This window comes from Euphorbia lathyris, chromosome 2, assembly GCF_963576675.1.
Source record: "Euphorbia lathyris chromosome 2, ddEupLath1.1, whole genome shotgun sequence".
Classification (NCBI taxonomy): domain Eukaryota; kingdom Viridiplantae; phylum Streptophyta; class Magnoliopsida; order Malpighiales; family Euphorbiaceae; genus Euphorbia; species Euphorbia lathyris.
The window spans coordinates 128,546,550-128,570,953 of NC_088911.1; the positions used below are offsets into that span (position 1 = coordinate 128,546,550).

A 24,404-nucleotide genomic window follows, 5' to 3' on the forward strand; every position below is an offset into this window, starting at 1 on the left:
CTGTTTTTCTTGATTATTTGGGTTGTTCCAGGGAAATGGAAAGGATTACAAGATTCTCAAGCCTCTGCAACTCTTCATCTTTCCTTCTTTGCCCTAAGAATATTCTGATTATTTCTTCTCCATTGTTGCTTTCCAAACTTCTGCTGTAAGTTTTATCAACTCAATGGAATATCTAGTTATATATAATGTATATTCTTTTACTAATCCTGCAAAATTTTAACTAGTTTCAATTTAGAATTTTGATATAAAATCATTTATAATTATGTGAAATTGTACAACTTATATAATTAGATGATTAATTGGTTAATATGGTCCTTATTCTTGACTTGCAAGATCAATTTGATTCAAAATATTCTTTTTTATCAGTTTAGATCACACAACCTGTAATTTTATGATATGTGTCAATTTAGACTAGTTCAATGAAAACAAAAAAAATGTTAAATTGATAGGTAAACTACATTTTGGAGAAAATGTGAAGTTGAAATCCATAATAAAGAGAGAAAACTGTATTAAAATTGGGAAATGGAGATAGCGAGAAATTTGTGGAAATGAAGGTGGGAAGTAGCAATGCGGGATACATGAAATGAAATTGAGTAATTTCTTTGGCAAATTTTGGTTTTAATTATGTATTATATATTCTATTGTGTTCTTATGCTTTCTTATTATTCTGTGAGTATGGAAATTGTTGAGAATTTGATGGAGACTGTAAGAACTTCTGCTTTTATTGACCAGGGACAATGATTTTTTTGCTCTTCAACGACATGAAGGTGTAAGCCAACTGTAAACATAGTATTTCTTTCTCAAGTACTGAATTACTGCTTACATTTAATTTACATGATGTTGGTCTCTTTATTAGAATAAATGGTAATCTAGTAAGTTGAGATCAAATTTGGAGGCTAGTATCAATGGTGATGAAGCGTAGAAATGAATTTGGAGATACATATCCCCCCAAGAATGTATGTAGTTTCTTGGTATACATTATGGATTTTAATTGAATTTTTCCTTTAGTTTTAAGTTGCAGTACAAATATTTCACTTATTTCATATATTTTATTTCAGAGGTTCCTTTGGGGAAGCTTGGCAAGATTTAATCCTTAGCATCTTAATTATAGCTGCCATAGCATCACTCGCATTGGGAATTAAAACTGAGGTGTGTTTGGTTTCCTTAAGTAAGTTCAATTTTTTCAAGCTTTATAAGCCCTGTGAAAGTTTCACAGAGCAATGTTTCTGAGAACTTTGCCATTGTAATAATACGTTTACACATTAATGCTCTTGAGTTTACCTATGGTTTGAGATGCAAGGCTATATTAGAATAAGTTTTATGGGCTAAAAGGTAATAGTAAAGTTCTCATCATAAAAATGTTACACGCAAATTTCAAGCGGGAAAAGATTATCTTCTAGTGATATAATGACAGGAAGATCTCTATGGTCAATTTTCTTGCAGATGAAAAACATTGAATGTAATTAATAATGATAATATGGTCTTTAGTCCACACATATTAGATATAAATATCTCTTTCTTTGCTTCATTCTTTTGATCATTCTTCTATTCTCCTCTTATATTGCTTATTAAATTATCCAGAGGAATTTCTATAAGATGCTTAAAATGATAAAATTACTATGTCGTTACCTGCTCAACCTCGGGAAAGGTTTTTGGCTTCTTTTAAATTTTATCACTCTCTCTTCGACACTTATGTACTCTCGTAGGCATAGAATTGTCTGCTCCTGCGTGTTTAATATACTGATACTGAACCTTCATTTTCCTTAATTAATTGTTAAGCCTATAAAATTGAGTTTTAAATATACTAGCCTTTTTTTCAAACAAGTTGTATTTCATGCTATTTTAGTAGCTAATGATATTCACGTTGTAATCCTTCCATGATTGAATTTGTGCTATAGTGATTGTTTGATCATGCTTCCATCATTAAATATAAGATGTAAAGGATTACTTACATTGTTTGATTATGCTTTCCTAGATATTGTCCTTGAACTTCTTTAATTTCTTTGAATTGATATTCTTATCTGATTATCTTGTTCTCAACTTGAAGTTATTCCAATAATCCAATTCCTATGTTTCTTGGTCGTGGATGGAAAATAGTTGGACGTCAGTTATTTGCAGCCTGAGTCTAGCTTATGATTGTTAACGAATTATCCTCTTTTCATTAAACCAGATACCGACAGGGATTATACGTTGGCAACTATGATATGCATTGGTCATACATCTGGAGTATTTGTAGAAGATATTGGGAAAGGATGGAAAGTCGAATAGAGTTTTATTTGTCGCACGTTGTTCTTCAGAGGGAAGAGTTAAAGCTTATATTGGGGCCGTTATTTCTGGTTTGCCTACTAACTGGATGTATTATGCCTTGTCCTGCAAACCAGATTTACGTCCTCTCCTAAAAAATTGTAAGACCTTGTTAAATTTGGTTTTTTTTTTTTTTTGCTTTGATATCATATTTTTTTTATGGCATTACACTTATTTGTTTCTCTAAACTAAAGCTTTAAAGTCATTTAGGACCATAAACTATCAAAATCATCAAAATCATCAATCAGGTCTCTGAACTAAGCAAAAATCATCAATTGAGTCCCGATCATATCCTAAAACCAGAAACTGTGACTATTTGATATAAACTATAATAATCTGTGTGTTGGTTCAAAATGAGTTTGGGGAATAGGGTCTAAAACTGTTTAACTGATTAAATTTCGATAAGAACTCAATTGATGATTTTTGTTTAGAATAGATACTCAATTGATGATTTTTACTTAGTTCAACGATTTGATTCATGATTTTGATAGTTGAAGGTCCTAATTGACTTTGAAACTTTAGGTTAAGGAGTCAAATGGGTATTATACTTTTTTAATTGTTGTCATTCTCAGTTATTATTTCTTTTCGTTGACTCCAATCTGATTTCATTGTAAATTATTTTTACTTAGAACTTTTTGCCAAGTTGGTCATCTGATTTAATGTTTCCAGGACCAGGAGAACATTTCCTCTCATTTTTTTAATTCTACTTTAAAGTTTTCCATTATTAGGCGGTGCTTCTCTTGACAAAAAAAGTGGTATGCAATAGCCATGTTAGCCATTCAGCTTGCCTGACAATACAATTGTCAATAAAATTTGAGTACCATGTTATTTTTAGTCATATTATTACAAAATAAACTTTTTTTTCTTAATAGATAGTTGCTTGGGTGCAGACATCAACAATGAGCCGGTGGATGAGAGAAACATTGTAACTTCATTATATTCAACTTTACGAGTTTTGTCAATGTTATTCTACAATTTGTATTGGATACATTTGCTTTAGATTTAGAGTTTCTTGATGTATATATTTTTTAATAATTGAGAAATTTATTTATGTGTTATTAGCTGTGAGTTTATTGGTTGGATGACAATGTGATATTTATTTAATAATTATTCAATTTTTGATGGTTAACCTTTTGGACTTTGTTCATTTTCTATTCTTTAATTTTTATTGATTTTCATTGTAGCTCTTTTCAATCCAAATGTTCATATAATAATAATAATAATTAAAGAAATTAAAAATTTAAAAACAAATTACTAAAAATTTGATGAATTTTGTGACGATTATGCTCACGGATATAAGGTATCTAGCCACGAGTGTTTTATTTTTTTCCACAGTTACGCTCGTGGCTAAACAATATTGATTGTCACGGGCCACTACGTCTTGCCACGAGATTGTACTCTTGCCACGATTTTATCTGTGGCAAAGGCATATGATTAGCCACGGATTTTACAGTGGCATAAAAACCAATTTATGCCACAACCATGTTTTTCCCGTGGCAACTACCTAGCCACACTCACTTGCGCCACGGGAGTATCTAATATGAATTTTCGTGGCTAAATAGTATAGCCACAGAAATATTATACTTGTGCCACGATTTTAACCGTGGCGCAAGTGCTGATTTGTTGTAGTAGCTACATGGCGTGCCTAAGAGCATTGTCTCGGATCGTGATACGAAGTTCCTCAGTCACTTCTGGCGGACGTTGTGGGCTCTGTTTGATACGTCTCTGAAGTTTAGTACCACCGCCCACCATCAAACAGACGGACAGACAGAGGTGGTCAATAGAACTTTGGGAAACTTACTGCGCAGCAAATGTAAGTGTCGCGCCCGTGCCCCCGGATCGCGAACTTTATATCTTCGAATGTGGCTCCCGCTCTACTGGTTTGATAACGGTGCTAGACAGTCCCTCTAAGGAGACTGATCTAATGGATTTTCGAGTCGCCACCAATCAGTTTGACGGTTTGATTGGACACCGATTTGATTTGAAATTGACTCTTTCGGGTAAGTTCGGATGAGGTATTGGTCTGCGATGATTTTAGGTTCGGTTTCCGATTACGTGTAGGGAAGAGATATAATCTCACCCTACCCCGTCCGATAAATCGATACTGTCGTATTTCTGCATGCTTGTTTTATGCGTTTGTGTTTGATATTGCTTTAGAGAATTGCTGATTCACTCAAACCTTTCCTTGATGCTCATGAAGTCTTTTGGATTCACGAACATATATAGAGTTATAACATAACCCTATCCCGCAGTCTGAGAGGGTTCTTAATGTATGACGATATCAACCATCTTACTCGGGTTAAATCTTTTCAGTCGTGATCTGAGCTTCATAACCATGTACACGGTTATGACATAACCTTGTATAGAGGGTTTAATACATTTGGGAGGATATTACCCTTATTTTGTGTAATTTTATTATTTTATATTTACCATGCATACGACTATTACATAACCATATGCATTGGGTAATAGAAGAGGTTACTATTATTTGTGCACATTTTGTCATTTCGTACATACCATACATATGATTATGACATAACCATATGCATTGGGTAATAGAGGATGTGACTATTATTCGTGCACGTTTTATCATTTCGTACTTACCATACATATGATTATGACATAACCCTATGCATTGGGTAATAGAGGATGTGACTATTATTCGTGCACGTTTTATCATTTTACATTTACCGTGCATACGATTATGACATAACCTTATGCATTGGGTAATAGAAGTAATTGGGAGTTCGTGAGTGACCTATATCGTTTAGGAGTACGAATCACGTCGTCCTTAATTTTAAAATGACATTTGAGAAGCTAAAAGGATATTTGGATTAAGCTACAAATTTAAGCTAATGGGATCAGGTCAACAAGCGGGATTTATCTATAAACTAACTTAGACTATAAACAGTTAAAATCAATCTAAACTAAAAGAGAAATAAATAGATTCAAATAGCTAATTAACTAACAACTAGTAGACTATATTAAGTTAAACTATCTTAAGTTAAATGAAACTAGAATTAAACCTTAACAATTATAGCTAGGTAATTAAAATGGATAAGTGAAATCTTATTAATAGAGAAGAAAACAAATGGGCTTTAAATTAACAGGGATGGTTTTAAGGGATGGGTCGGCCCTGAGTTGGATTCGGATCCAAAACCCTTGACCCGGTTCACCCTCATCACTTCACGATTTAGGGATTCCAAATTCCTATCTCTGGACACTCGACCTTCTCCCTTCTTCAGCCTTCATCATCTTCTCACCGGCGGCTGTTTTCGAGTCAGAGCAGCAGGGAGTGAACAGTGTCCTCCGCATCAGACCAGCGTCGGATTGATTCCGGCAGGATTTCTTATTCCGCTTCTTTATAGGTGAGTTTCTGCATTCCCTTTCTCTGCTGTAACTTGACTTACTTCGTTTGATTTCTTGCGAGGTCTAAATTAAGGTCTTTTTGGTCCAGAGACTTAAATATAGATTACAGGCACATCCCAAACAGAGAAAGGCGTCCGCAGCAACAGGACGTTTGGTTTCGCTTTCTGTGGTTCCTGCTAGGGGTCTCATCTCCCTTATCGGTAAGTTTCTGTAACCTCACCTCACTTCATTCGTTTTTGTTTAAGGCTTAAATTAAGGTCCTTTTTTTTCTGGTTCAGAGGTTTAATGCGGATTACAGGCATATCATATATTATTTTATTTTTTCTAATGATTCCTAGCCAAACTTGATCTACTGACTGTGATTTTGGGCATGTTTATACTTGTTTTTCTGGAATTGTATGTACATGGCTGTGGTTCCTTGGTTTTTGTGTTTTTTGGGTATTTCGATTATCTTATGGATTGGAATGCATTTAACAGGGGAAAGGTATTGCTAAGGTTGAGGTTGTGGTTGAGGGATCCTTACCATTTGTTAGGTCCTAACCTTCTCAATAGGCATATTCAGCAGGATTTCATTTTAGGATTGGTGATTTTACTTGGTGTTCTTACTAGCTGGGATTTTAAACGATGCCAGTATATAAGACTACATTTTTTCAATCCTAGGATGATTTAACTCCGAGCAAATAAATAAATGGGAGCTAGTAAAGATTTAAATCAAATATTGTGCAGATGACAAAGCCTTTAGACAGGAAACATGATAAATAGGCTAAACATTCAAAATGTACTGCAACTTAAAAATGAAAATGAAACTGCAAAAGCGGAATTGTATTACATTGCCAACCTTACAAAGCTGTACCAACTTCGAGTTTGAAACTCCTTAACAGGAGTATTGCTTTCCAATTACAAATAGAACAGACCAGATCACCTAAAGCTAGAACTCTCTCTACTACAATTTTAATTGATTTTGCCTCTCTTTTTTTGCTTTTTCTGCTTCTTCCTTTTTTATGTTTCTGCTCTTTTCTTTTGCTCTAATGTTTTTTCTCTTTTTTGCTAATTTTCTTCCTCTCTTCTCTTTTTTCGCCTCCTCTTTTTCCAGGTCCAGTTTCATCCATTTATAGATACCCAGGGCATTCTGTGATTGAGAAAGGTTGTCTTGTGTTTATCTCTTTGTGATGAACTGTCTTGTCTTCTGCATTGTGCAGTGGCTGTGTAGTGGATGTGTTCTGCTGCATTAGACAGTGGCTGGTTTCAAGGTGCAGTGCATTGGCTGCCTAAATTCGGCTCTTTCTTCTTTTGGACTCAAGTCAAGCACAGATTTGTCTTCCTCTCCTTTTGGACTCAAGTCAAGTAATGCATGCAGTGGCTGTTTAACTGTGTCCCTTGTAAATGGTGGAGAATTTTGTTTTTTTTTTGTCTTAGAATTCTTGAATTGAAGGTTGGCTTGGCTGCTTGTATTTCAGTTGGCTGTGTCTGTAAAACATTGAAATTAGTTTTTGTAAATAAAAGCATTTTATTTTGTTCCATTATTTTTAATACCCCAATCTTATTTACTTGTCATAAGTTGATTCAGGGAGTTTATATTCTAAACATAATTTACAAACAAAAATCATTTTTAAAGTAATTATATACAACTTTAAGAATTATTTTTGTAAGAAACTTTATATTTAGACCATAAGGATTCCTAAGTATAACTTTAGAACAAATAAATTAAAATTAGAGCATCAAAGTCCAACTATTTAGACGGGAATTGAATTTAATTGACGAATTATATTTGAGACTACAAATTTAAAAACTTAGAATATCATAAATTATGTCTCAAATATAATTTAATACATTAGGAAATATAGTTTTATTCCAATAGATTATATTTCAGATATAATTTAATGATCATATCGAAAAATAACGAATCGATATAAAAATGCAATTTCCCTAATAAATCATATGTGAGATATAAAGTTCGACACTCTGATATAATTTTTGCATTTGTCAGAGTTTCAGATAAAATTCGTTCAAGTTTTATTAATTTATTTTATTTTAAAAACCCGGACAAAAATGAGTATCTACAGTAAGGACAAGCCGAGGATGTGCGATGTGGTTTTAGCCCAAGCTGAGTTCGCCTACAACGGCTCTGTACATTCGGGAACCGGGAGATCCCCATTTGAGATGGTATACACAAAGACCTCGAATCACGTCCTTGATATAGCCCATCTTCCTAAAGGAAACGTGACTGCCAACCAGCTGGCCAAGGATTATGTACAGATGCACCAAGAGGTGAGAGAGACTCTCGAGGATAGAAATCAGAAATTAAAGGCTAAGGCGGATGAGCACCGCAGGGACTTACAGTTTGAAGTTGAGGATGAGGTTATGGTATATTTGGACAGGGAGAGACTCGCCAACGCCCCAAGTAGCAAGCTCCGGCCTAGGAAATACGGGCCATATAAGATCACCAAGAAGGTCAATGCCAATGTCTATCATATAGCCTTGCCGAATTGGCTTGGTAAAATCTCACCAGCATTCAACATCTACCCTGGGCGGATCTCTAGGTTTACTTCCTCCCGAAGTAATTCACCAACAACCCTGACAATCTGTATCTGTACCATTGTACTGATTGTCGGGGCGTATCACCTATTTTACCCTTTTATGGATAGCCTTATTGGAACCCTAGTAGGGGTAGTCCTTGTCTTTTATTATCATTAGGAGGATGTATTTAAACCCTCATTTTGTAAGGATGTAACAACTTTTTATCAATCAAAATCATTCTCTTTGAGAACCTAAGGTTTATACCTTGTTTATTGGGATTCACTACTTCTAGTTTAGTTAGAGAAGAACCTCTTTGTTGGTTTACGATTAAAACCTCCATTTATCGCTTTCAATCTGTATCAATTAACATCGGTTTTCAACATGACCTAATCCGTTTATCTTCCTATGTTGTTAGGCCGAAAGCATCTGAACTGCACCACCCGATGTTTTGGAGTTGCGAGACGAGATTGTTCCTTCGGGACACCAGTGACCGACTTGAATTGGAAAATAGAACATCAAATTCTGCTCTCTTGAAAGCATTACAAAATGTTGCTCTTGTTGGAAAATGGAATGATAAGATGGAAGCTGCATTTATAGACAACATTGGTCATTACAGAAGTTACAGATTTTGTTCTCAATTTGACAGGAAACCTTTGTGGATATTTACATCAAATCATATTAATACTACCTAACATTAATACGATTTTTAAAATAACTACATATATAAAATCGTAAATAACTACAATTTTAGAATGCAACATATAAAACCACAATAACTACAATTAATATTTCTAAAATGCAAGAAATAAATACATAATTTTAATCATAAAATTGTAGCATAAATAATTTTCAAATTGACTATTAACTCATTCATAATAATAGATTCTAAATTTATTTGTCCGAAAATATTGTTCTTTTAAAAAACATTGGGTATAGATTTTTTTTATCACTTTCTTTGTATATTTTTGTATTGACTAACCAAGAAAATATTTTCCTGCACACTTTAATTAAAGTTGCTATAATCTATATTCATCACTTCACTTATAATCATCTTTGTCATCATCTCTAACATCAAATTCATTTTTAAAGTTCTCAATCTCATCTACAAAGATTGGTGTTCCTCCTCATCTTTAAGAATGTCGGAGTTCTTTCTCGAACAATAGAAGACGGTGCTTTCTTTCGCCTTCTCGTTTGGCCTAGATCATTCGGATAGAAGATCAAACCCAACGGAACTATAACCACAAACAATATCACCAATAATGTTATTGAACTCTTGAAGGGAATGTCTAACAAACCCTCAAAGAGAACTCTTGACAGAGGAAGCACAGAAGTGCGTTGAGGGAGAACTCTCTGATTCTGATCCCCGTATTCCCTTCGAACACTGCTTCTATATTGACAGGACTTGACGTCTCTACAATGAAATGTAGCCTCAATCATATTCGAAGACACTTTGTTTGGAAAAAATGTTTGCAAAGTGTAATCTGTCCTTGTGATGTATATAAATTGAGAAGTTGCAACATAAAAATGATCATTTTTTTCCTTTTTGTGCAATGTGTGGATGAAGATTTGCGAGACTTATAAGAATGAATAACCCTTCTAGTCTTAGGGTCAACCACGAACACATCAGTCATCCTCGATCCAAGTATGACAGCTCCATACAATTTCCCCACTGGCGAGAGACTATGCACTACAAAAAAATGACTTTTCGTAATGGAAAAATTTGTTATTAAAAGTCCAAATACCCTTAACAAATGCTTTTAATAAGTGGAAAAACCCTTATGGACCCCTTGTTAAACGTTGCCTTACTAATTGTTTTTAATAAGAGAAATTAGTGTGCTTATTAATAAACCTACAATAATAGAAATCTGCCATTAATGAAATATCCACTTATTAAAACTAATTATAATAACATAAAAAACACTTATGAAAAATCAGTTTAGATGTAACTTTATATCTATTTATGATTTTCATTTAAAAAACCCATCTTCTTTATAAGTTGGGATAATATCCAAATTTAACATTGTTTTTTTAGAAGGTACAGATTTATTCATAACATACGGAATGAGGTTTTCCAGCAACATCAATTTTAAACTTAACATTGCAAGCAATATCAATTTTATTCCTACCTAATAGAAAATGTACCACACTGATATACAATTATTTGACCCGTTATTTGACCAGTTATTTGATTGTCACATTGGACATCTCAAAAATCAACTATGGTTAAAATATGTATTGAGTTCTAATATAGTTACAGATAATCTACCAAAATACTAATAACTAAATTCAACACATGTAAGTTAATTATAAATAACTACAAAAAAAAAATTACTACGTTATTAACACAGTTAGAATTAATATGCAAAAATGTAAGAAACGAGTTTTGTTTATCGACAAACTTGTTTGAAAGCTTTGACGTGACACCCAAATAAAATTCAAACCAGCAATGGCCCTCATAAAGCACCAACAAAGTGGTTCCCAACTCTAAATTTTTCATATTCTAAATTCTTCTTTCCCTCTCGAGAATGTATAAGTTGGCTTCCGTATATCATAAACACCATGAGAAAATTGGACTTGAAGGGGTCATGCTCACTTAGTTATGTGTGAGTAGTCTCTTATGTATGGATTGACATAGTGGATGGTGTACGCAGACTGTGCAACATAAAATTAAACAATTAGGTTAAATTTCTAACTAAGTTTTTTCTGAGATCTAGATGGTATAAGGTCTTGGTTGCAAACAAGATCAAGTTCATTTGCACTAAACTTATAACTACGTATATGTATAGTTATATTTAAAACAAATATGAGTTGTGTGAAAGTGTGAGGAAGAACTTCCTATATCTTGATTGCCGGTTGATCCTTAGGGCATGGAAGTGTTTAAGGATGATCTTCTAAGCTTAATGCTGCTATAAAATATGTTTAATACAAAGAACTTTGGTTAAACATATTAGTAGTGAGGAGTCATCGAGTTAGAACTAACCAATGGAATGCCTATAATATAAAGATATAATTATCGTGTATGTAAAGATGAAACCCATTTGCAAGGTTCGATGTTTCATGAATGCACATGTCTTAAACACAACATGTGTAGCTTTTAATAGTATTATTACCACAACTGTGAATTGTCTGATACATTTAGGTGTTATGGTTTATTTTGTTTATTAGCATTAGAATTTTTAGGCTTAATACATTACCAGCTCTTTGAACTTGCCCAAAATAGTAGGTTGACTCCCTGAACTTTGTAAGTGTCTTACCAGCTCCCTGTACTTGTTTATTTCGTATCACCGGCTCCTTAAACTTGTCCATAAAAGTCGATTAGCTTCCTGAACTTTGCAAGTGTCTCATCAACTCCTCAAACTTGCTTATTCTGTAACAACTAAATACAAAAACCAAAATACTAACTCTCGATTCTGATCCATTCAAGCTCTGAAACATGAAACACTAACTCTTATAATAGGTTGAAAGGTAGAAGAAGCGAAAAAATTATCTCTCGAATAGATGAAGACATATTTTTAGAATTTAGGTTTAGTTATTATAGAATAAGCAAGTTTAGGGAGTTGATGAGACACTTGTAAAGTTCAGGGAGCTAATATATATTTATCGACAAGTTTAGGGAGCTGGTGATACAAAATAACCAAAGTTTTGGGAGCCAATCTACTATTTGGACAAGTTCAGGGAGATGATAATGTATTCGGCCGAATTTTTACCTCTAAAAACTTTGCTACCCTATTGAACTTTTTAAATAGTGAACTTATGCAATTTTGTTCCAATACATCCCTGTAGACACCATATATAAATAAACATTAAGGATCCGTTTATATCAAAATCAAATTTTATTGAATACTCAAAACTTATATATAAGTAACTTGCTAAATACTAATGCAGACTTCAAAATGCATATTGCAAAAGCCTGATGGAAAAAAAAGACGATATCTGAATCCAAATAAATCAAAATTGAATTATCAATTATGCGGACAATGATCTAAGCACACAAATCAAAATTGAATTATCAACTATGTGTACAATGATCCAAGCATACAAATGCAAATGAACAACTAATGGATGGAAGCATAATAATGATAACATGAGTTCGAGACTTCATTGCAAGGTTCTAGGTGGTAGTCAAAAGGACAGGGCTCTCGAGGATTAATCCGAAATTACGTATAAACATAAACATTTCAAGAACAATATCATTGAAACAATTCAAATGTGAATTATAATAAAGCAAAAAATAAATTAACAATACAAAATGTTTTTGTTCATCGTTGCTTAGGCGGTGATGAGGAAGAGCATGGAGGGCTAAAAATGGCCTAGGAGCCAAAAAATTGGACCTCTCTACATTTACTGTCATCTATGTCAGCATCAAATTTTAACAGGGACCTAGACATTCGCTGATAGTTGTTAAAGGTGCGCCTTATGGAAGGTTCAAGTAGTGAGCCTTCATAGCACAAGGCGATTCACAATGTAAAAAAGGTTTCATAGTAGTAGCGGAGAAGTTAGAGAAGAGGAGATCAATCTGAATCATGAAGAAAGCATTGAAGGAGAATTAAATGGGAATGAAGCTACTGATATTGTTTCATTTCATTCTGAAATTAAATTAATTTCTTATGTGTCCCTACACATAAAATCGCCCCCTCTATTATTGGACCTTAGTGGACTCAGTTGGGCTTCCGTCAATTAATTAATATCTATTTCTCTTTTGGGTTCCAAGTCTTATGTGTGACCCATTAGGTTCTTATTGCTTCTAGCCGTATACAACCATTAAATTAATTTCTCAAAATTACATTCAATATTTGTATAACGGAATGAGTACGCGAACTGTGATTGGTAGATCCGAAACATTCCCCCAGAGCTATAAGAAGACAGGTTGATTCCGTCGTTGACCTTTCCGTATTAGTTACAGTATAATTCGATCCTTTATCAACTACATCCTTGGACAGAATCTTATGACTATGGATTATGTCAAGTCACATACAGCGAGACGTTCGTTTTACTTGTACAGGCCGAGTTAACTCCAATCAGATAGGTTAAGTGTTCAAGTCTTAAGCTATCACCTTGCAAGGATTTAGAGTCAAGTCTTCCACAAGCGATCCTTGAACGTATCTCCATTTATCAGGAGTGACAAATGCTCAATCTAGTGTTAACTATCCTGCAATTACTTCCTGTGATACCCAACGTCTGCCGTACACACCCCATAGTCATCCCTGTTATGGATCGTGTTACAACAGATCAAAGCATCACATTCCATAATCCAGAATCACTAATTAACATTGTTTTGAGTCTTAGGATTACTTATACCTATTAATACCAATGAGATGAACAGGTGACAAGGATAAATCTACTCATCATGCTATCTCAAGTCGGGCCCCCAATCCTAATGAACACTTTCATTGGATCCATATAACTGTCCAGATATCTACAGAAAACATTGTTACATGCAAGTCTTAATAGTGTTATGTTAATCCCTATTCAAAACATATCACTTGACTTGGGGTGGTTTTAAGTTTATTAGTTTATTATAATGTTTTGTCTCACTTCATGCTTGTATGAACACTTTATAATCACTTTAAATAAACTTAGGGATTTCCTTTTATTTAGACTTTTTTAGTCCTTTAAAAGTTGTTGCCTTTAAACAGTTATGAAACCATATCTTATTAAAACAAATGATATAAAGAACAATTCATTTACAGTAGGTTTATATCCTGGAACAATTGTCTATAGGACACTAAACCCCAACAATGTCTAAAACACAACATGTGTAGCTTTTAATAGTATTATTACCACAACTGTGAATTGTCTGATACATTTAGGTGTTATGGTTTATTTTGTTTATTAATTAGCATTAGAATTTTTAGGCCTAATACATTACCAGCTCTTTGAACTTGTCCAAAATAGTAGATTGGCTCCCTAAACTTGTTTATTTCGTATCATCTGCTCCTTAAACTTGTCCATAAAAGTAGATTAGCTTCATGAACTTTGCAAGTGTCTCATCAACTCCTCAAACTTGCTTATTCTGTAACAACTAAATACAAAAACCATAATACTAAATCTCGATTCTCATCCTTCAAGCTCTCAAACATGAAACACTAACTCTTATAATAGGTTGAAAGGTAGGAGAAGCGAAAAAATTATATCTCGAATAGATGAAGACATATTTTTAGAATTTAGTTTTAATAAATATTTGTATTTAGTTGTTACAGAATAAGCAAGTTTAGGGAGTTGATGAGACACTTGTAAAGTTCAGGGAGGTAATATATATTTATGGACAAGTTTAGGAAGCTGATGATACAAAATAAGCAAAGTTTTGAGAGTCAATCTAGTATTTGGACAAGTTCAGAGAGCTTATAATGTATTCGGCCGAATTTTTACCTCTAAAAACTTTGCTACCTTATTGAACTTTTTAAATAGTCAACTTATTCTTTTACTTTACTTTAAATTGAATTGAAATTTTAGAATTTTCCATTGGAGATGTTTTAAACTGATGTTTGAAATAATTATGCCAGTTCATTTTATTTGATATTCGTTAAACCGGCCGTGTCAGATATATTAAGAACCCTAATATTTGTTTGTCGCCAGAAAGGTATATGGAGTGAAGAGGATGATATATTAAGAGCCCTAATATGTACTAATATGTACTGATACAGGCACGTGGTGAAGCTCTTAGCCTGTTGGTTGAGAGTTTATTTATGACTGTTAGAGTTCATAGGTTCCAATAACATGGATGGAGTGGGTTGAGGGATTTTTCTTTAATATTTGTTTAATGTAAGTGCACATAACTTTAAAAAAAATTGTACTGATATAGGCACAAAGAAATTGCAAAAAGATTGTCAGGAAGAAGAACTGAGAACTCAACCAAGAATCACCATAGGCCTAAATATCCAAGAGGATCTGTTCTTCAAGATTACATCAAGACCATGAACAAAGACGCTGCTGAACCATCAGATTTGGCCATGGAGTTTAATAAGAATAAAAGAAAGAGAGAGGAAATGTTTCAGAGTCGTAGTGGAGAAGTTAGAGGAGAGGTGATCAATCTGGATTAATGAAGAAAGCATTGAAGGAGAATTAAATGGCAATGATGATATTTTTTATGAAGCTACTGATATTGTTTCATTTCATTCAGAAAATAAGGTCTATACACTCTCTGAGGCACCTCACCTGACAGCAGATGTGGTTCAGGTCGATACACCTTCAATTCTTTCCGTCAAGAATGCACTCAGATCATTCTTGTTATGAGCAAATCCAAATGATGTAGGCCTTATGATAACTCAAGCTAACAACATCTTTGCATTTCTTCAAGGCCTCAATGCTGATTATCTATCTTTCTATAACTACGTCCGTGCCTACATTCATCATTGTTTAGAATTGTATGCTGCAGACCAGGAGGTGAATAAATGCAAGCCATCTGAAAAGTCTGTATCTCACTATGATCAACTTGTTCAACAATCAATTGAAGCAAAAAAAGTTGTTTCTGATACTGAGAAGGATTTAGTTAAGCTCAAAATGTACATGGTTCCTCTGGAAGCTCATGTTTCTGATTTAAAAGTGTTACTGGAGAAGTCTGAGTCAGAACTCAGTGAAACGAAAACAGATTTCATAAATCTGGTAGGTAAGAAGAGACAGAAAATTCAAGTAATTGTAGCGCTTGATGCTGAATTGAAGGCAACTGCTAAAATTGATGAACAAGCCCGGAGCAAGATTAGAGAAAGCGTTGCTCGCCAAAAGAAAGCAAGAACATGTATGGAGAAGGCTAGAAATCAACTACAGGCTCTCTAGAAATTATTGTACTGATGTTGTGAATTCCTCACATCTTTAGAACTAAGGAATATGTCTTAGTTGTTAAAATGTATTTTCCCATGAGAGATATGCGTTTATTTAATTAATTTAGTCTTAAATATTGCTGGATCAAATAAATAAACTTTCACAGTTATAAAGGAAGAGTATAATTGCTGGAAGAAAATTCTCTTAGCTTACTATTTCTATTCATAGGTATTTATACATTACAGACATGATTATTGGTAAATGACATAACTATTTGTAAATACAAATGACTCCTTATGAAACAATGCATCTCTTGATAAATACAGAAATGACGCTTGGAATACAATAAACCAAATTAAGGACTATTAATTATAAGTTTATTATTTCAACAAATATTGTACCTTATCATATACTAGTCTAATTGGAACAGAATCTTCTTAGCCCATATTATACTTTAAGGTTAGAGCGTTGATCCCAAATTTGAAGCTTCTGCAGTACAATATACAGAGCCTCCAAAGGGTATATTTGTGTATTGTTAATAATTACGAGGATATATTGAGTGTTTATTTGATATAGGTAGGCGACAGATGAGACAGAGGTGATGTGAGAGCATTTTTTGTGTCATTTGAAAAATATGAGAAAATTTTTGACGGTTTATTTGATATAGGGTATATGTGACAACACGAACAAATACAATGGTATATATATTACACTTTTGTGTATTTGCACTTAGGATTGTTAGAATACAGGTCTAATTGGTCATTTATGCATTTATTATCATCTATCTTGTTTTTCAACTTCTGGTTCATCATCAAATTTTAGCTTGCCTCTGCTAATAGTTATTAAAGGTGCGCCTTATGGAAGCCTTCATGGCACCAGGTAAGGCGTAATTTGGAAAAGGTTATTGTCTGGGCTCTTCAGAGCCTAAGTCAAGGCGCGTCTTAGTAACATATTGTTTTCACTAGAGTTTTATTTTACTATTTTGTGTAAAATAAACAATTAATTAATCTCAACCACTAATCTATTTTAAATAAACTCAATCTTAACTCCGAATCTAAATAAGAATATCAAGAGATAAATATAGAAAAATTATTAAAGAGGGATTAAGAGTTGAGTAATGTAAAGAATAGTCTCCACTCAAATAGAACCTGCGACACACAGACACGTTAAGTATATGAGGTTTTGTCTTGTTTGCGTAGTCATAAGTGTCTTTTTAGTTTATACTATAACTAGTAATATAGTATTAGCGATATTGATATCAAATATTGATATGCTTTAACTAGTAATGAATATATATATATACATATATTTTGCGCCTTGTGTTATTTAGGTGTGCCTCTTGTGTTGAGCGATGAGCTTCTGCTCCGGAATCCTTTAACAGGCGCATGTGCCTTTAAAGACTATGGATAAAAGTAACAGAAGTTTGTATCCCCTCTTTACAGTGCTGCATATATGTCTCATAACTTTAGGAAGAAAAAAAAAACATAATTAAGCCGTTGAACTTTACTTGTTTTAAAGATCAATCACCTAATCAATTATTTTTCCACATTGAGTCCTTAATCATTTATTCTGTTATGGATCCAACCCTTGTTTAACTTTTTCGTTGAGTTTGGACGGCACGCATCAGTAGGGCGATTTGGTCTATTGCCGTGGACAAATAAAATAAGAGTTATTGACTAGGATAGATAGAGATTACAAAATAAAAAGAAATTATAGAAATCAATTTCTAGTAGATTCTTCCGAGCTCAATCTTCTCATCTTCCATTTCTAGCAGGTTCTTCCAAACGCGATTTCCAGCTTGAAAGAATCTAGTACAAATCCATTTCTGTAATTTCTTTTTACTTTTTACTTTCTCTCTCCTAGTTAAGAAAGTTATTTTTTTATGTGTCTATAGGGAAGTGAAAATATCCATGTCAACAAGCTGAATCCTCCAAAAGCTTGTGTCGCCTAAACTCTACCCAAAAGTTAAATAATGGTTGAATCATACCAGATTCAACGATCAATAGCTCAATGTAAAAATAATTGATCAGGGACTTATTGCAAGGTTTATGGGTTTAATTATGCTTTCTACCTTAACTTTATCTTAATCTTCATGGTTCCACATGGGTAATCATCAATGTTGTTATTCTCAGTGTTTAAAGCATTACTCACATAAAAACTGTCAATTAGAAATCAGAGAACAGGGATGTTCATTTTCGAAGATGTGGACAAAGGAGGTATTCCCAGTACTGCTCTATTTACAATCCTAAAGGTTTTTAGGAGCAGGCAATTAAGCCTCCAAGGAGAGGAAGATTCTGTTTTTTTTTTTTTTTGGCAATAATGATAATTAGGGGATCTCTATTTACTGTTTTTAATTTAAATACCAATTTTCAAGATAGTTAGTGTCAGGAACAACAAAATATTCTAACCAAAGATGCTGCTGTATTTTAAAAGTGTAATTTCATCTTGGGAAATTTATATAGAAACTCATTTTTAAAAATTATTAAGTAATAATTTTAATCATGTTAAATTAAGTAAATTATTATTTTTAATATATTTTAAGGACTAGGGTTTATTTAGAATTAAGTTGGTAGTAGTATGATTTAGTTGTATTTTTATATCTATCTATGATGTTCATGTAAAAAAACGCCATCATCTTTATAAGTGGGGATGATATCCAAATTTAGCATCGTTTTTTAGAAAGTGCATATTTATTTCTAATGTACGAAATAGTAAAATTTTACTCCTAACATTTTCAAAAAACATCAATTTTACTCTAAACATTTCAAGCAATATCAATATTACTTATCCCTAACGAAAAGTTTGACATAGTCGGTGTATCATTGTTTGAACCGTTATTTGGTTGTCACATTGGACACCTTAAACATTAACTATGGTTAAACTAGTTTTCACCAAAAATCAAACGAGGCAAATTGCAAGAGTTTCAACAAAAAAAAAAGGAGAATGTTCATACTGGTGGCATCTTTGTAATAGTTAGACAACTGTACAATTTTTTAGTAATTAGTAGTTTTAACTTTTTCTTAGGACATCCTTAGCAAGAGAAGATATAAATATTTTGATATTTTGAAGAGTTGCATATCAGATTACAGCAGCAAGAATCATTTCCAATTCTAATATATTACGTTTTCTTTCATCATCTTCATCCATGTTTCCTTTTTTCCAAATATTATTAGTTTGAGCTTCAAAGACTCATCATCCATGGTTTTGATTGATGAAGTCATGCGCGAGTAGTCTCTTATGCATGGTTTGATGTAGTGGACGGTGCAAGCAGGCCGTGCAACATAAAATTAAGCAATTGGGGTAAATTTCTAGCTAAGTTTTTTTTAGATCCAGATGACATGAGGTCTTAGTTGTAAACAAGATCTAGTTGATATGAATTTAACTTAGAACTAACCATGCGTATAGTTATATGTCAAACAAATTTGAGATGCACAAGAGTGAGAAAGAACTTCCAATATCTTGATTGTTAGTTGATCCTTAGGGCACGAAAGTGTTTAAGGATGATCTTCTGAGCTTAATGCTGCTATGGAATATGTTTAATACAAAGAACTTTGGTTAAACATATTAGTAGTGAAGTGTCCTCGAGTTAAAACTAACTAATGGAATATTTATAATATAAAGATATAATTAATCCTCTATATAAAGATGAAACCTATTTCGAGATTCGATGTTGCATGACTGCACATGTCTTAAACATAACATGTGTAGCTTTTAGTAGTATTATTATCGCAGTTGTGAATTGCCAGATAGATCTAGTTGTTATGATTTATTCTGTTTGTTACCATTAGAATCAATGAAATGAACTTAATGAAGAATCCCCTGCCCGAACAGCTTACTTGTGGACGCCAAACCCGTGCTATGGATTTATTTAGCTTAGGCTGTGTCCTCTACTTCTGCATAACTGATGATTTATTTTTTCGCTTGTTAAGCCCTGATCCCGAATAAAGGTAAAGTATGCTCTTAATTCTCATATCTTGATCATGCTACCGTTGCAGCATGCTGTCACTACCATGTGTTAAAAAGCAAAACTCTGCACAAAACTTCAATTGGTGCAAGAAGGGGAATAAAAAATCTTTGTTAGGTTGTTAGGTCTAGGGCAGTAAAAGAGCCGCTGCTCTATTTGGCTCGATAAAAGCTCGATTGTGTTCATTTCGATTTATAAACATACCGAGTTTGAGCATGATTTTGAGGCTCGATTCGCAAACGAGCCGAGCTTAAGCACGGAGAAATTTGGTTCGAAAGCTCACGAGCAGGTTCGGTTATAAGTTCGTGAACAAGCTCATGAACATGTCGGGTTGTAATATTCAAGGATGTAAAAAACGCTAGGCGCTAGTCGGATGGACAGTGCCCTTACTGATTAATCGGGGATTAATCGGATTTGTATTTTTTGTATTTATTTATTTTTTATTAAATAAACTATTATATAAATACAATTAATATATAAATTATACTATATAAAAATGATAATATAAAATATTTAGGATAGAAAAACATACATATTTTAATATTATTTACATTAATGACCTAAAAAATAACAAATAGATCAATAAAATAACATTTATAACAAAATATGTCAAAATAAAATAAAATTAATATTCTTAAAAATAAATTTAATAGTTTAAATTTATTTTTTATTTTTTTGTTATTTAATATTTTTTTAAATTAAAAAAATTGACATAAAATTTAACGACCAATTTTTTCAAAAAGACCGTCTGGGACCGCCTAGACCCGCCTGGGACCGTCTAGAACCGTCTGAGACCGCCTAGAATGTCAAAAATCAGTCAACCGATTTATACCGCCCGAATAGTGGAAATCGGGATGGTCTTCTAAAAATCACCGCCTTGGCCGATTTTTAGAACACTGTAATATTCATGAACATGCTTTCGATATTTTTTTTAATAATAATATTTCTATAAAGAGGGAAATGTAAAACTATGTAGTTTTATGTGAAACTATAGTTTTTTTTAGATTTCAAAACTATATAGTTTTGTCAAATGAGATTGAAACCCATGAGGCTTAATGCCTGCCTCATCCTCACTTTTGTCCAACTCTCAGTCTAAGAAGGTTGTTCGCGATCGAAGTTCATGGACAAAATTAAAAAGTTGCTCGCGAGTAAAGCTTGTGAGCAAATAAAAAAGCTGCTCGCGAGCACTTTCACGATTATATAATTTCTTAACGAACCGAGCACGAACATGATGTCGAGCTCGAGCTCGTCCATTTTCTGCCGAGCCGCAAGTTAAAGCCCGACTTGGCTGAATCACTGCCTTAGTTAGATCAGGAATCTTATGAGAAATTGACCGGACTGAGTGGAATTCGCCCTTATGAAAATCTAATTGAAGTTTGGAAGTTGTTTATTTGAGAAGTAGTTACTTGTCTATTAGGTAATGAAACCTCAACCATTCATTTTGCATCAGATGTTTGAGATTATTAACATGACCTCTCAAGTCGGTTTTCAACTTGAGAGGAACCTAATCCGTTTATCTTCTTATGTCGTCAGACCGGGATTATTAACATGACCTCTTAAGTCGGTTTTCAACATGACCTAATCCGTTTATCTTCATATGTTGTTAGGCCGAAAGCATCTGAAGTACTGCACCACCCGATGTTTTGGAGTTGCGAGACGAGATACCAGTGACCAAGTTGAATTGGAAAATAGAACAACAAATTCTGCTCTCTTGAAAGCATTACAAAATGTTGCTCTTGGTGGAAAATGGAATGATAAGATGGAAGCTGCATTTATAAACAACATTAATTGGTCATTACAGAAGTTACAGATTTGATAGTGTTCGTGACTTGTTGAGAGTCTTCAGAAAAAAAATTGAATCATTATGGAAAACTTCCTAAAGAAGTTCAGGTTTGTTTCTCTTAAATGACATATGTCCGTTAAAATGACATATGTCCGTTAAACACGAGAAAATCCGTATCATTTTCAGGAGCTTGTAGGAGCAGTTCCTGAAGGATATGAAAATTATTTTTCAAGTAGATTTCCTAAATTGTTAATTGAAGTATACAAAGTTGTCCGTCAATTCTGTGAGGAAGAAGATTGCTTTCACAAGTATTTTAGGGAAAGCTTTGTTCGGTAAATAATCAAACCATATGATAATCAATCAAATCAAATATCATAAAATCAAGTATTTTCGGTTGAAGAGCAAGCAAATATCATAAAATCAAGAAAATATTTTCTTGCACAATTTAATTAAAGTTGCTATAATCTATATTCATCACTTCACTTATAATCATCTTTGTCATCATCTCTAACATCAAATTCATTTTTAAAGTTCTCAATCTCATCTACAAAGTGAGATTCGTGTTCCTCCTCATCTTTAAGAATTGTCGGAGTTCTTTCTTGAACAATAGAAGATGGTGCTTTCTTTCGCCTTCTCGTTTGGCCTAGATCATTCGGATAGAAGATCAAACCCAACCGAACTATAACCGCAAACAATATCACCAATAATGTTATTGAACTCTTGAAGGGTATGTCTAACAAACCCTCAAAGAGAACTCTTGACCGAGGAAGCACAGAAGCGCGTTGAGGACTCTTCGGAATCTGATCCCCGTATTCCCTTCGAACACTGATGCTTCTATATTGACAGGACTTGACGTCTCTACAATGAAATGTAGCCTCAATCATGGAGACTGTCATATTCGAAGACACTTTGTCTGGAAAGAATGTTTGCAAAGTGTAATCCGTCCTTGTGATGTATATAAATTGAGAAGTTCCAACATTAAAAGGATCCTTTTTTGCCTTTTTGTGCAATATGGATGGAGAATTTTCAGACTTATAAGAATGAATAACACTTCCAGTCTTAGGGTCAACCACGAACACAGCAGTCATTCTCGATCCAAGTATGACAGCTTCATCTGTTAAGTATGGCGCGCCTACCATGAATTCTTCAATAGTCATTGGAAGTTTCTGTAAAGCAATCACTGAAAAAAAAGGTAAATGTCATAAAGTAACAGAAACTAGAAAGCCCCAATTTCTGTCTCATCCCAATTTTTATAAAAAAAAAACAGAAACCAGAAAGCATAATCTTTATTTGAAAGAACAAAATAAACTCGCTCACCGAGCTTCGAAGCCTTACCATTCGACCCAAAATGCGGTCATGTACATACAGCTGCAAGTCAGCTTCGTACTTCAGAGAAAATCTAGTACTTGATTCAACGATATTTTTATCACCATTATCTTCATTAATGGAAGCTTGGTATGATGAGTGTATTGGTTCTCCGGTTGAAAAAGACCACAACACTCTACGAGATGTACGATCTTCAAGATAAAATGTTCCATCTTTTAGAGCAACTAATTCTGCCGAATCCTTTTTCAGAGCTACTTCTTGCCTTTCAATTCCAAACAGGAGATTAAGAAAAACAAACAAAAAAAAAAAGTGTTCTGTAAACCCTTAACCAGAATTAGGATTTTGTCATAAAAAAATGAAAACAGGAAATCGGAAACTCACTCTATTGATTTGACAGACCGACCTCCGACTCTAATAGGGGCTTTGAAGGAAGGTTTAATCCTCCTATCTGCGGAGTTGAAACCGTCGGATATGCAGATTTTGAAATTTGGAAGAGAGAAAGATAAGAAGGAAGGGAAGGAAGAAAGGAGAAGATAGATTTTAGGGCGCACCTGAAAGGAGAAGATAGATTTTAGGACACCTCATTAAAAATTGACAATTTATTAGATCTGGGCATGGGCCGGCAAGCCCGCCCGCCCGGCCTGGGCCCAGGCCCATTTAGCCAGATCTGGACATACGAAAATGCTGTCAGGCCCGGCCCAGTCTAAGTCCGTATAAACCCGTTAAAAATTGGACGGACTTGGGCTTTGCTAATTTTACATCGGCCCGGTCCGGCCCGATATAATATATATATATATATATATATATATATATATAAATTGTAATATATTTTTTATAAAGATAAATATAAATAATTTAATTTTGTTGGTTTATTAAAAATTTTAGGTAGACTTAGATCATTATTATTTTTTTTTGGTTGGAAAAATGGCAAGGAAATTTTGCAGTGTGTGGATTACCGCGAAGGATTGAAAAAATTAGGGTTTTAGAAATAACAACTTTGATAATTAAAACCAAAAAAAAGGATAAAGTACTGATTTTTTTTTTTAATTACACATTAATATAAATTTAATTGTATTTTTTTTTAATATATAGATGGGCTTGGACGGGCGGGCTTGGAATTCATATCTTAGGCCCGAGCCCGAGCCCGACTAAATTTCTTACGGGCTGGGCTAGGCCTGGGCTCGTCATGCTTTATTAAAAGCCCGACAAGCCCGGCCCGAGCCCGGCCCATGCACAGGTCTACAATTTACTAATTCTTAAAAGGCCTAATACACAAATAACCTACTAAACTTGTCCAAATGTTGCAACTACCCCCTCAACTTTCAATTGTAATAACTTATCCCTTAAACTTGTCCAATTTAAAACATAGCTCCAAATTAGGAA

The 24,404-nt window shown here is 33.7% G+C and overlaps 1 protein-coding gene and 2 long non-coding RNA genes across 3 annotated transcripts in view; 2 read left to right on the forward strand and 1 right to left on the reverse strand.

Annotated features, from left to right (window-relative positions):
- The window catches only part of LOC136217468 (serine/threonine-protein kinase/endoribonuclease IRE1a-like), an 80,584-nt gene extending 58,553 nt beyond the window's left edge, over positions 1 to 22,031 (forward strand). Inside the window, 5 exon segments of the mRNA XM_066004070.1 lie at positions 8,606 to 8,808; positions 16,691 to 16,697; positions 21,723 to 21,759; positions 21,761 to 21,802; positions 21,882 to 22,031. Of these exon segments, the coding sequence (XP_065860142.1) occupies positions 8,606 to 8,808; positions 16,691 to 16,697; positions 21,723 to 21,759; positions 21,761 to 21,802; positions 21,882 to 22,031 (439 nt within the window).
- LOC136219910 (uncharacterized) lies at positions 5,479 to 7,196 on the forward strand. The gene is made up of 3 exons (XR_010684328.1): positions 5,479 to 5,672; positions 5,762 to 5,873; positions 6,767 to 7,196. It is a non-coding gene; the product is annotated as an uncharacterized lncRNA (long non-coding RNA).
- Positions 22,032 to 22,067: 36 nt separating the features above from the next.
- LOC136216788 (uncharacterized) lies at positions 22,068 to 23,290 on the reverse strand. Its single transcript, XR_010683380.1, has 2 exons — positions 23,031 to 23,290; positions 22,068 to 22,875 (listed from the first exon to the last, which is right to left on the reverse strand). It is a non-coding gene; the product is annotated as an uncharacterized lncRNA (long non-coding RNA).
- Positions 23,291 to 24,404: the final 1,114 nt, after the last annotated feature.